The sequence below is a fragment of the Mandrillus leucophaeus genome, unplaced genomic scaffold (assembly GCF_000951045.1).
Source record: "Mandrillus leucophaeus isolate KB7577 unplaced genomic scaffold, Mleu.le_1.0 Scaffold64, whole genome shotgun sequence".
Lineage (NCBI taxonomy): Eukaryota > Metazoa > Chordata > Mammalia > Primates > Cercopithecidae > Mandrillus > Mandrillus leucophaeus.
The window spans coordinates 6,375,132-6,389,339 of record NW_012106919.1 but is presented as its reverse complement, the minus strand read 5'-3'; the positions used below and the strand labels follow the sequence as shown (position 1 = coordinate 6,389,339).

The window sequence follows — 14,208 nt, the reverse complement described above, 5'->3', positions numbered from 1 at the left end:
AATCAACAATTACAACTATTTACAATAACATGAGTGACTACGTTCAATGAAAGATACAAAAACACTTCGGAACCCTTGTGACTCTATACAGAAGAATCCTACTGTTTATAAAGTTTAAAAACAGGTAAAACCACACTGTAGTGTTTAGTGATGCATACATAAGGGGTAAAATCATCAGCAAAAAACTAGGAAATGACCAGGTGAGGTGGTTTATGCCTATAATCCCAGCACTTTGGGAGGCCAAGGTGGGCAGATCACTTGAGGCCAGGAGTTTAAGACTAGCCTGGCCAACATGGTGAAACCCTGTCTCTATTAAAAATACGATATTAGCCAGGCATGGTGGCAGGTGCCTGTAATTCCAGCTATTACAGAAGCTGAGGAAAGAGAATCACTTGAACCTGGGAGGCAGAGGTTGGAGTGAGCCAAGATTGCATCACTGCACTCCAGCCTGGGCAACTCCATCTCAAAAAAAAAAAAAGCAAACTAGGAAGCGGTTATCATGAAAGTCAGGAAAGTGATTGCGTCGGGGGAGCGTCTGTGATTTGATGGGGCACACTGCGGGCTGGGTGGCTGCTTCTAGGTCTTGGTGATATTCTGTTTCTTGACCTGGGTAGATATTATATAGATTTTACTTTTTACTTATTTGTTAAACCGAAAATGTATGTTTTATTAATATTTTCTTATGTTGTATTTCACAATAAAAATATTTTTAATGTGGCTTTTGAGGTACCATGAACCTACTTATATCAAGGCATGTTTCTACAAACGATGTTATTTTTGGTGGCTAGGCAACACTTCTCCAACATTTCCCATCACTTTTCAGCAAGATGGGTACCACATTTGAACATTTTTATTGTGAAAACACATACTTCTTTTTCTGCTGCTTTATTTGCCAATTCAATAAATATTTATTCAACCACTTATAGTATTTCTCATGCTTGACGGACTAAGATATGAAGATGAATTTAGGCTAGATTCTGTTCTGGATTTTATAATCCAGTCAAGTGGACAGCAGTCATCTCTCTATGGAAAACATATAATAAAAGTGCTTCAAAAATTTTGAAGAAAGGAGGGACTACATTTTGAGGGGAGGGAAGTAGGTTTATGGAGATGGCATAAGAGATGGCATTAGAAATGGATTTTGGAGAATTGGGAAGATTATGACAAGGTAAATGGGGAGACAGGGCATTTTAGGTAAAAGAGATTTCATGGCAAGACTCTGTGAGTAGGAATCAAAAGACATATTCAAAAATAAGGGGTAATCAACTGGATGGTGGGGGCGCTGCATGAAGATTAATAGAGAGAGGTAAAACTGGAGAGCAATTTTGGGTCCAGAGCAGAAAAGACTTGACTATCACATTTAAAAGTCTGGACTTGATTCATTAGGCAATGGGGAATCCACTGAAAGTGTTTGAAAGGTCTTAGGAAAATGAACCTTACAGTTTGTGTGTAGGATGATGGAAGTTAGAAATAGGTATCAGGTAATTATAGGAGCTCAGGACAGAGGTGACAAAAGCAATAGGGATAAAAATAAAGGTACTATAACCTAGCTACTGTGGAAACAAAATCTGTAGAGTTTTCAGTGTTTTGGATGCTTGGGAGTAGTAGGCGAGATGAGAGATAGGAAGAAATCAAATATCATAAGTTTGATAAGGCTGACTGGGAGAATATTGATACTCTGAATAGAAATACAGATACCAGGAAAAGTTACTGTTGTGTGTATAATGGTGAGTGAAAATATAATGCATTTAATTTTAGAAATACTAAATTTGAAGACCTTGGAATAGACAGGAAGGATATTCAGCAAACATTTTGAAATAATATTTAAATATATATTTATATTTACATATAAATTATAAATATTTTCAAAGGGTTAAGGTCTATTTAACCCTTTGAAAATATTTATAATCGAATCCTTTCAAAAACCATTTGACATTCCCATATTTAGTTATGTAAAAACTCCTAGAATTTGAGCCAGACTTGAACATATTAATAGATCTGCAAATGCCAAATCCATGGCTGTCTCCATTGTTTCTTGTTGGCTCCTGTAAATGTCTGTTTGTAACTAGGAAGAGTTCTGAGCTGTTAGACGTCGATTAGGCCAGTTATATACAAGTATTGGGAAGTGTTGGGGAACAGAAGGAAGAGGGCTAAGGAGAGATTACTAGGGAATCTCTTTAGGGGATGGCATGAGGAACAATACCTACAGAGGGAAGAATTAGATGGAGGGCAACTAGGACACAGCAGCTTGGAAACCAAGGGAAGAAGAACATTCTAAGAGGAAAGGGCTTGTCAGCACTGCCAAAGGCTTCCAAGAGGTTGGGGACTCTGAAGGCAAAGGACAGTCTTGTTAGCTCGATGAGGAGGATGTCCATGAAGATCTTTGTAAAAGGGATTTCAATAGAGTGGAAGCAGCAGTTTTCAGGGTAAGAAGTAACTGCAGAAAGTGTAACCTACCTCCAGGAGTTTCATGGAAAAGGAAAAATGAAGACCAGGATGGCAGCTAGAGAGAGTAGCTAGGTGAGGAGCGGTAGGAAGGGGTGGGATGGAGAATGGGTGAAGCCAGCAAGGCGGATGAATGAAATAATGTCTTAGTAGAGGGATGACTGGGAGGGTGCTGTGTTATAGTATCAATGTCTGTGTCTTCCTAAAACTCATATGCAGAAACCAAATTCCCAAGGTGAAGGTATTACGAGGTGAGGCATTTAGGAAGCGGTTAGGTCACGAGGGCTCTGCTGTCATGAATGGGATTAGTGCCCTTATAAAAGAGTCCAGGAAGCTCGCTAGCCCCTTCTGCAACGTGAGGACACAGTTAGAAGGCGCTGTGAGGAACAGACCCTCACTGACACCAAACTGCCAGTGCCTTGATCTTAGACTTCCCAGCCTCCAGAACTAAATTTCTGTTGTGTATAAGCCTCCCAGTTTATGGTACTTTTGCTACAACACCCCAAACAGTCTAAGACATACTACTTTCTCAGAAAACTGAAAGAAATAGTGTGGAGACTTCAAAGGTATTTTTCAGGTGGAAAGCATGACTGGCAGAGATCAACTCAAATGGCTATGCACTGGGGCATAAGCTTAAGGATCTTATTATAAATATATTCTCTCTGAGTTTTTTCAAGTACGTATCATCCACCCTCCGAAAAACACCTGTGAGGACTGCCCTCTTGCTTTCTCTTTCAATGGGCAGAGGGTTAGCCACTTTTGAATAACAGCTCATATTCTTGTAGGCTGATGAGTACAAAGCTTGGCACTGACATACTGACATTGCAATCATGCTTTCAAAACACTAAAAATTCCTCGATGGTATTGACTTTCTTTAAAAATATCACTTGAATTGTCAAATTTACCATTGCAGTATTATTTGAATGAAAACAATTAGGTTGAACCTTATAAAACGGCCCATACTTGACCATTTTTGATACCAAAAAAAGAGCAGTTTCAAATAACGCTACCTTATACAAAACCTACCTCAGGAATAGCCAACATAACAAGCAGCTTCTTTCTCTTTACACATTCAAAAACCCTATATGCTTGGAGGCTGAGACAGCTTCCATCCATACTAAGTGGAATCTGTTTTATTTTTCATGAATGCAATCTCAGTAAAACAGACAATAGCCCTTCCCCCAAACCCTGCCACGTTAATGGCCGTTATTTGTAGGGCAGCTAGTTAGGGTGGGGGAAATAGACAGGCAGACAAAGCTAACTGCTAACTCTGAGAACTCATTTACCCATGACATTAATCTCATATGGCACCACTTTCTATTAGGATTGTTCAGTCCTTATATTTATTGAAAAAAAATTGGGACAAAGTATACATTTGCTAACCAATGTAATTGATCAATTGATCACTATTGAAATAATTTCTTTCATTTCCCCTCTATATTTGTAATGACAAACAGCAGACTTCCAAAGCTTTTTCAAGTAACTTCCTGATTTATGTATTCTTCACATAGAAACTGTGCTTCTACACAAAATTAGTGCTTGGGATGAGTCAGAATTTAGAAGAAGTAAATCTATAACCCAGTTTAGGTAATTGTTTAAATGGGTTAAGGAAAAGCTTCCAGCTTCCCCTTTTTGAGCCTTGATTACTACTTTCCTTCCCCCAGGCCTTCTAGCCTGCTTACCAAAAAAAGAGACAGAATTTGCAATTCTATGAATTATTGCACAATGTAAACCCAGTTTCCTCCTATATATGTAGCAAACATAAGAGTTCAAATACACAAAGCACAAACACTTGAGAATCACACTCAGACAACTTAACCAAAAAACAGAAACACACCAGCCCCCAAAGGATCCCACCAGTGCACCTATCCATCAACACCCGCCAAGTCAGTCTGGCAGGCATCCATCACCCAGCAAGTGGTCCTGGCAACTTCTCCTGCAGGCCCTAGGACTGACTCTTACCTCACACTATCATACGTACCTAGAGACAAGAGCACAATTAACTCAATCAATGTTTATGAAGCAACCTCTTTGTGCTGAATGCTGTATTCTTTTCTTTTAATTCTTCAACCATAGTCCTGGTCACACCAAATACAGCTTGGTTTACTTCCCCAATCATCCCAGCCATTCGGGTCTCTGCACTAGCTCCATCCAGTCTCTCTAAAGCAAGAAGTTTTTTTTGTTTTTGTTTTTGTTTTTTTAAGATGGAATCTCACTCTGTCACCCAGGCTGGAGTGCAGTGGCTCAGTCTCGGCTCACTGCAACCTCCCCCTCCCAGGTTCAAGTGATTCTCCCACCTCAGCCTCCCAAGTAGCTAGGGCCACAGGTGTGCGCCACCATGCCCAGCTATAAAGCAAGAGTTCTTAACTGGGTCCACATGTAGGATTAAAGGGTCCATAAACCAGGCTGAAAAATAAGCTTACACCTTTATTTTCATTTTTACCTCTAATGGAAATTTAGTATTTTCTTCAGTTACGAACGTAGACAACCACAGATATCTTCATATCACATTACAACTACTTAAGATATATTGAAATGTTATTTATACTCATCATTACTTTGAAGTTTAGTGGTTAATAGACCTACCTGTAGATCTTATTATGTAATCCATAAATAAGAAGCAAATAAATTACTGCACTACAACGTATTTAAAATATTTTGATACCTGTATTTCAATGTGATTGATTTCCTCTATAATTCTATGCACTTTATTTCATGCATTTTACACATTATTCTGAGATGGGGTCTATTCTCTTTACCAGATGTTAATGAAAACTGTAGCATTAAAAAGTACCTGCTATCTGGTTTGAAACTATTCCATTACCTGCTCAACTCATCTGATTCTCCCTTCTACCTCCAAATTTCCTCTTCTTCCATCCTATTCTAACACACATAAATGCCCCTAGATCAGTCAAGCCCCTCTGCATGGCCCTCAGCAGAGCCAAGTGAATCTTCCTGCCCATTTCTCAGTCTCTCAGTAGTCAACTTCCACTTCCACTCAGAGATGAAATCTAGAACCTTCTTTTAGCATAGTCTAAAACTACTAAGTACTTTCATAACCTTTCTTTCCATTCAGTCATATCTGCAAGGCATATTTATTCCATCAAGCCTTAATATCAGACAAACCTTAAAGTCTCCTCTCAGTTTGGGACACAAAGCTTTTTTTTTTTTTTTTCTTTGAGATGGGGTCTCACTCTGTTGCCCAGGCTGGAGTGCAGTGGCCTGATCTCAGCTCACTGCAACCTCCGCCCTCTGAGTTCAAGCGATTCTCTTGCCTCAGCCTCCTGAGTGGCTGGGATTACAGGCGCCTGCCACTGCGCCTGGCTAATTTTTGTACTTTTAGTAGATACGGGGTTTCATCATCTTGGTCAGGCTGGTCTTGGAACTCCTGACCTCGTGATCCACCCAAAGTGCTGGGATTACAGGCGTGAGCCACTGCGCCCAGCCTCACACAAGGCTTTTTTATTGGCTCTTGGGATGATCAGCCCAGGAAGATGAGTAAAGACAGGGCCAAGCAAAACTGATAGATCTGGCAACACACACAAATGTAAAAAACAATGGAATCATGTGCATGGGACTCAACCAAGCATTGCACCTCCCTGGAACTCAAGGATGTCTAGGTAAGCCAAGAACTGTCATCAATAAGTCAAAAATCATTGCTAACATCAGAAATATATGGCATAGTTGTTCCTGCAGAGACCAAATTGTCCTGTTCCATCACCCAGCACCCTGAGGTGACTACCTCCTGTGACAAGAGAAACATAAAGGATTATGAAACTTACTCAGAAAGAGAAAGAAAGATGCCACATATGAGAAGCCTGCCATTGGGGCCAGCACAGTCCTTTCCCGTCCCAGTAGTGTCACTAACATTCAGAGGTTGAGTGACAAATGCTGTGCTCTCACTGCAAAGTAAAGAGGAAGCAATAGTGTGGTTTTCAGCCCACTGAGAAACAGAGATGGCTTGCGAAAAGCAAAACTGGTTACATTATATAGCTCTTTACTAATCACTCAAATTTGGGAGTTAAAAAGTTATCTTCGTGGTTAAGTAAACAGATACAGATAAAACTAAGAAAAGATAGGCCTCAACCTGGCTCAGTATGTGTCATTTAGTAATGATGAGAGAATTCAGGTAAACTGAATACATTAAAAAGCCATGAGAAATGTTGTCTTCTTGGCCTTTCCTTCTCCTCCGCTCTTGGGAGAGGAAACGACTGAGAAATGGGAGAGGGCCCCTGGAAAACATGAACGTGGGGCGACACGAGGTGGTGCTGAAGGTTACAGGCTCTAGAGTCAGGCTGCCTGGGTTTGCATGCAGATTCTAGTTTTAGTAGCTGTGTAATCTTAGAAAACTTAATTAACCTTTCCTAACCCTCATTGCTAAAATGAGGATACTAATAGTATGTACCCCATAAGATTACTGTGAATGCCAAATGAGCTAATTTATTTAAAGCACTTAGAACAATATCTGGTACATAGTAAGTGCTCAATGAATATTAGCTACCATCATGAGACATTTTAGTTTATCTTCATCTGCCCTACGAAGCTGCCTTTGCAAAAATCATAACAGTGAGAAAGTTATGACGGTGAAAGGGATCCGACCTAACCAACTCCATCTTGCTTCTAACCTCCAAGCTGCCCTTGTTCATTCCTGGTTGTAGGCCGAACTAACTTTGGGAGGAATGTAGCTTACAGTTAAATCTTGAAACAAAGAGGGTAACAGCCCTTTCTGGAAACAAACCCCCTTCTTGCCTGGGGAGCAGACTTCCTTAGTAAGACTAACAAATTAGCCACAAGATTAGAAATTATGGTTTAGGAGTCATGCAGCCAGAGGCCACGCAATTCCAACCTCCTCAGTTGTTCCTAAACATCACTATTGCAAAACCTAAATTGGTGCTCAAGGTATTTTTCAGACCCTGCATTCTGATGCACCAGCTGGCACCATCCAGGTTGGTGATCTGGCTCCAACAGCTCTTTGATCCCACTCAGGGATGGAAGACTGCAAGAAGAACCCCCTTCGATCCCCTGTGATTTCCTCTCCTACCTGACCAATCAGCACTCCCCACTCCCTGGCCTGCCAAATTATCCTTAATAACTCCAGTCTCTGAATTTTCGGGGAGACTGATTTGAGTAATAAAACTCTGGTTTCCCATTTAGCTGGTTCTGTGTGAATTAAACTCTTTCTCTACTGCAATTCTCCTGTCTTGATAAATCTGTTCTATCTGGGCAGCAGGCAGGGAGAACCCATTGGGCAGTTACACTAATGGGCAGTTACTCAGATGTGAACCCAGGTACCAAGGATGGCAGAGGAGTGTCTAAATTCAACAGTTGGTCCTGAACCTAGGCTAATTTAATACTACACTAGTGCTAGAGTTCTCAGGAAGCTTCCACTTAAATCAGATAATCACAACGCAATGTGTCAACAATCAGTGGAACACTGATTGTTGCAGGGGGTGGGGAAAATTGGTGGGCAGGAGGGAAGGTCAGGATGGATTGGGCTGGGCCAGGTGAGTCAGTGAGTTATCTAGAGAGGCAGGGGACAAGGTACAGTTGGGAAGTAACCGTGTAGTATGAATAGTACACACAGGCTGTACTATCCTATCGGAATAAAGTTTGAGGCTGTTGTGAAAGAAGGATCTACACAGGTAGGATGGGCATATCTTAGTGGGCTTTGGGCTAAGAGCTTGGTTTTTATTAATACCTTGAAGAAGAGGGAAGCTATGAAGATTTTTAGTGGGAGTATAGCCTGGTTGGATTTTCCTTTTAAGTTGAATTCCGTATGTGTGCATTGCTAACAGGTTGAAAGGTGAAGGGAGATAAGGCTAGAAGCAAGAAGGTCAGTTACAAGGTTTTTGTAGTTGTCTCTATGAGCAATAATAAGGGGCTGAAGTAGGGCATTTAAAAGAAAGACAGAGGCAGGATAGATAAAATAATCAAATAATTACTGAGTACTCCTTGTGCAGTAAGCACCCTACCATGTGCTGGACATCCATACATAATTAAGCTACAGCCTTTGATCTCCAGGAGCTGCTGCTTGTGCCATGTGGCATGGTGGAGGTGAGCAGGTAAGAACTTGACTGTCACATAGGGATATCAGGAAAGGAAAAGGGCATATCTAATCTGGAGAGAATGAATGGGGGTCAGTAAAATCTTCAGGGGAAAGGTGGCATTTTAAAGTAAAATTTATTTTCCTAGTGAGAATTATAGTAGAACAGGGTACATTCTACAAATTCAGATCTGGAAGCATCTAACATTATCTATCTATCTATCTATCTATCTATCTATCTATCTATCTATCTATCTATCTTCTATCTATCTATCCATCCATCCCTCCATTCATTCATCCATTCTTCTGGTTTTATTCATTAGCAATGATAAGTAACAATTAGCCCCCCAGTGATGGTCAACTTACAAATATTAAAGTCTTAAGTGAAGGGCCCTGTACTTCCCTTTTCAAGATACTATACAAGGCTTGGGAGATAAAAGAGATGTAAGAGGGCCCTGCCCTCCAGGAGCTTGGGATCTAGTTTAATAAACAGCTGAGATTAAAACAAACAAACAAACAAACAAAAACAGCAGCTATATATGGCAAACATGGGTCTGGTATCCAATCTATGGCTCAGGCAAGAAATAACCTGAATTAATAGGCTGAAAAGGCAGGGAACAGTCGCAGGAGGTCAATCAGAAAAGGCTGGTTTTAAAGTCATGTCCTTGGAGATCTGGTATGATGCAAATAGGCAGGGAGGAGAAGGAAGGACATTTCAGTGTGGACAAATATAACGTACAGAGGCAGAAGCAGAGGCAGGGATGTGCAGGTTGTATTTAGGGAACAATTAAAGGGCAGTCTGCCTAGGATGGAGGTTTCAAATAAACTCTCCAGGCTGCTAACTATAAAATCAGTGAGGTTCAAATTACAGGAATTTATTCACCATTTCAGTTGCAGAAGTTGGGGGTCACCCCCAGGCACCAACGCTTTCAGCAAATGTGTGTGAATGGAGTAGTTACTGCTGTGTAACAATCAGAAAACTCTGATGGCTTGCAACAGCAAACATTTATTTCTGTTAACAAGCCTATGGGTCAGCTGGGTGGCTCTGTCAATGGGGCTATGTCCTGCTGACAGGAGCTGGATGGTCTAGGATGGCCTTGGCTTGGATGACTCAGTTCTCTTCCACATGTCTCTCACACCTCTCTGGCAGGCTGGACTGGCACATTTTCATGGTAATGTCAGGGGTCCAAAAGAACTAGTGGAAATACAACAGCATTTTTTAAAGGTTCTATTTACATCGTGACCACTAACACCCCATGGGCCAAAGCAAGCCACATGACCAACTCCAAAGGCAAGAGATGGGTTAATATATACTCTGCCTCTTTATGGAGGGGAACTGCAAAGTGATAGAGCAAAGGGAGAGATTAACACAAACAAACTGAGGCCATCAGTGCAATCAATCCATCATGTGCACTGAAAAGAGAATTATTTCAGAAATAAGCATTGACCACAGAGACAATCATTGCCAATAATAGAGAGTATCCTGTATCCATAGAATATATATAACCCAGTAAATGCTATGCAATTTCTCATTCCTGGCTGTTGCCAAAATATTTTTTTCTCTTTCCATTTTAGTGGCTTCATTTCTGCCAGAATTTAACATTGACAGGGTGATGTTGCCTCTTTTCTGGGGGGAAAAAGCAGCTTTCTGTTGTCAAGAAAAAAAAAAAAAAAAACAAGAAGAAAAGGAAAAAATAGAGCCAGCAAGAGAGACAGTTATTCTTTTACCTGGGGAATTGTTGCATTGCAATTGTATCATTTGAAAGGAATGTAAAAATGAAGTTCCTGATTCAGATGGAGGGAGAGAGTGAGTACTGGACAGGCTCTGTGCAAGGCACATTACATATACAGTCTTATAGAATACCTCTTATCACTATGTGGTAGGTATTACTAATCCCATTTTACAAATGAGAAAACAGACTCAGAGTATATCAGTATCATGGCTAGAAAATGATGGGATTCTAAGGCTGCCTTTTCACTTTTGGTTCAGAGCTCTGTCTAACAAACCTTCTAGCTAGCTACTCATGATTTACAGGAGGCAGAGTGCATGATAGTGAATGGCTGGAGGAGGGGGAAAGAACCCTAAGGGGTCAGCAGGAGGCTGGTCATTATTTCACCCCTTTCCCCACTTGAGCTCTTTGAATTCAGGTCACACTGATTACTGTTCCACAGGGCCTGGACTTGCCCACGTGAGGGAGGCCCTGCAGTTGAGCCTCCCCTCTGCATGTGTATAACACCAAGCAGTCACACTACAAGAAGGGACCACAGTGATCTCAGTCAACTCCCTCATATAACAAAGGAAGAGACTGAGGCCTGGCATAGGCCCCGCTGTGACTTGGCCCCAGTAATGGAGGATGAAGCCCAGGTCCCAACTCCCCGGCCTTCTTGCTCTTCCTTCCCACTGGCCCGGCTTCACCAGGAGCTGATGAGTTAACCAGTGCTGAAGAGGTTTTCAAGGTGGGTGACGACTCTTCCTACCTGTGAGGAAAGCATGAACTAGTTTCTATGGAGGAGGCAAAGAAGCATGGGGTGCAAAACAGGGCGAGTTTAGCTTCCTGGCAAAAGAGGAGAAAGAGAAACAGATGGGATCCTAGGCCATCTCCTGTTTTCTAAGTGAACACTTCTTTGGGAAGGGCTATTCCTTAAATTTCCTATGGAGGGTCAGTTGACAAAAAGCTATGATTAAAAAAAAGTTTAGGGGAGGGGATCAGAATAGGCCTTAGAGACAGGCAGAAAGGAGGAGAGGAGACAGGAAGTTCCCTTTACCTAGACCTCAGATCCCTCCTACCGCCTTGGGGCCAGACACCCATCCATTGCTTAATCAGCCCATAAAGAAGCTCAAGTGTCTCCTATCCTACTAAATAGTCAATTTTTACTCTAGTTCCAAATCACCTCCTTTTCCCTCCCCTCTTCAAACTTCTGATCATTTCCTGGTGTTCTGTGTTCTATTTGATTTCCTAATTCTCACCACCACTTTAGCCCACTGAAATCTGGGCATGGATCCACACAGACTTTCTGGGTCACAACAGTGAACACTGCTCACTTGCCCTGGTCTTTCTGTGGCATCAGGTGTGGCTGGCCATTGGCAAACTTGCTTGCAATTCTTTCCTTCCTCCTCTGACACCACTCTCTCCAGGATTTTCCCTTACCCCTTTGGAAGTTCTTTCTCAGTCTGCTTCTCACTGGTTTCTCTTCTCCAGGCCACTTGACATTATAATCTCCTCCAAGGTTCGGTCTTCAGCCCTTCTTTCCTCACCCTGCTGCATCTCATTCCCCATCTCTATATTGACAATCTCAAATAGATCTCCAACCCCAAGTTCTCCCGTAAGCTCCAGACCATCTAGCTGGTGTTGAGTATCTCCACTTGAAGGTTCCTTGGGAAACTCAAACTTGAGTCTAAAGCTGAAATCACTGTTTTCTCTGTTTTCACTGGTATCGTCCATCATGGTTGAATGCACCAGTATCGACCCAGACCCATGGCTGGCCTCCATGCATCACATTCAGTTATGAAATCCTATCAGTTCTCCTTAAAATCTTTTATGAATTAATTCTACCTATTGCCATAACAATTGAGAGCCTTGAGCTTTCATCTGGACTAAGGCAGCACCTCTGGTCTTCCAGCTTTGTCTGTCACTGCTACTTTGCTGACAGAGTGATCTAAAATACAAACACAGCCATTCACTTTCCAAATTTTTCTTTCAGTGGCTCCAAAAGATTTCTAGAGGATCAGGTCCAAACTTCTTGACATGATCTCTGTGAGCTGAACCTGGGGAACACTCTCACCACCCTGTCCTTTAACTTTCAACCTTCAGGAATACAGAATCACTTATATTCTCCGAATGTACCTTACCGTTGTTTCTTTCGTTAACTTTGCAAATGCTGTCCCCTTTGCTTAGCATCTTGTCCCATTCCTACCTGGTAAATGCCTATTCATTTAAAAATTTTAAAATTTGGGTTTGCATCTCCTAAGTGAAAACTTTCTTAACATTTTGGATAGAAATCCAAAGAAAGGTTTGTGCTATGTCAGTGAATTTCTGTAAGTTTACTTATTATATAGTAATAAAATGAATTATTTATACACCTCCCTATCTTTTAAGACCACGAATTTCATAAAGGAAGGGGCTAGTTCTCACTCATCTTTCTATCTGTGCAACAAATACTTAACAAATGCCTGGCATATTCAGGCAGTGAGGCTGGTGTAACGATTTAGCACATGCATAGACTGTGGAGTCAGAAAGATTTGGGTTCAAATCTTGAGCAAATCACTTGACTTCTTTATGTCTCAGTTTCCTCATTTATAAAAATGGGAACAATCACAGTAGAAACTGTCTTATCTGACACAATTTGGGCTGTTAGTTGATCAATCAAGAGAACATGTCAGGTAAACATGGGAATCATAAAAAGGCTTCCATAGATCTTAGACATTTTATTTCCACCTCAACATATACATGCACATTCGTTCGCCAATCTCTTGACACAGGCCCAAGCCTTTCTGTTGAATATGGGTCTGCTGCCTTGAGTCTCTTGCCACTTTCTTGCAAAAACCAAACCTATAATGTCTTCTCTACAAATTTCAGGTTCGATTTCTTTAAAATGGAGTAAGAACTTCAGCATCTGTGAAGCCAGTGGAGTACAGAATCCTCCCATGTTTCTGTTATCCTCCCCACCCTGCTCAATCTTTTAGTTATTTTGCTCATACCAAAATTGATAGCATTTTTTTTAAAAAAAGCAATTTGCTTTTATTGAGTTTTTTCCAGAGAATTCATGTTTTTATTGATACTTCTTACTTTTTAAAATTGTGGTAAAAAGCATAACATTAAACTTACCATCTTAACCTTTTAAATGTACAGTTTAGTAAAGTATATTCACATTGTTGGGCAATAGATCTCCCTAACTTTTTCATCTTGCAACGCTATACCCACTATACACTAATTTCCCTTCCCCCCAGCTCTTGGCAACCTTACCTTTCTATCTTCTGTGATACTTTATATGAGTGGAATCATACATAATTGTCCTTGTGACTGGTTTATTTCACTTATGTCCTCAAGGTTCATCCACGTTGTAATGTATGACAGAATTTCCTTGTTAAAGGCTGCATGATATTCCATTGTAAGTAAATACCACATTTTCTTTATTCATCTGTTGCCATCAACAAGAGGTTGGTTACCCCTACCTTTTGGCTACTGAGAATACTGTTGTGATGAATATGGGTTTGCAGATACCTCTTTGAGATACTGCTTTGAATTCTTTTGGATATATACCCAGAAATGCAACTGCTGGATCATTTGGTAATTCTGTTTAGTTTTGTGAGGAAGCTCCATGCTATTCTCCTTTGCAGTGGCACCATCTTACATCTCCACCAATAGAGCACAAGAGTTCTAATTTCTCCACATTCTCAGTAACACGTTATTTCCTATTCTTTTGACAGTGGTTACCCTAATGCACATCAGTTGATATCTCATTGTAGTTTTGATCAGCGCTTCTCCTATGACTAGCAATGCTGACCATCTTTTCATGTTTGCTTTCCATTCGTGTATCTTCTTTGGAGAGTTGTTTATTCAAGTCCTTTGCCCATTTTGTTTTAAATTTTTACATGTTTGTGGGGAACAGGTGGTGTTTGGTTACACGACTAGTTCTCTAGTGATGATTTCTGAGGTTTTGGTGTACTCATCACCTGAGCAGTGTACACTGTACCCAATGTGCAGTCTTTTATCCCTCAT

The 14,208-nt window shown here is 41.0% G+C and overlaps 1 protein-coding gene across 3 annotated transcripts in view; it reads right to left on the bottom strand.

Moving 5' to 3' along the window:
* Positions 1 to 6,338, bottom strand: part of CD101 (CD101 molecule) — a 34,590-nt gene extending 28,252 nt beyond the window's left edge. For all 3 annotated transcript variants that reach the window (XM_012000838.1, XM_012000839.1, XM_012000840.1), the window contains exon 1: positions 6,228 to 6,338. In XM_012000838.1, the coding sequence (XP_011856228.1) occupies positions 6,228 to 6,315 (88 nt within the window). In that variant the 5' untranslated portion in view covers positions 6,316 to 6,338. The remainder of the gene's footprint in view (positions 1 to 6,227) is intronic.
* Positions 6,339 to 14,208: the final 7,870 nt, after the last annotated feature.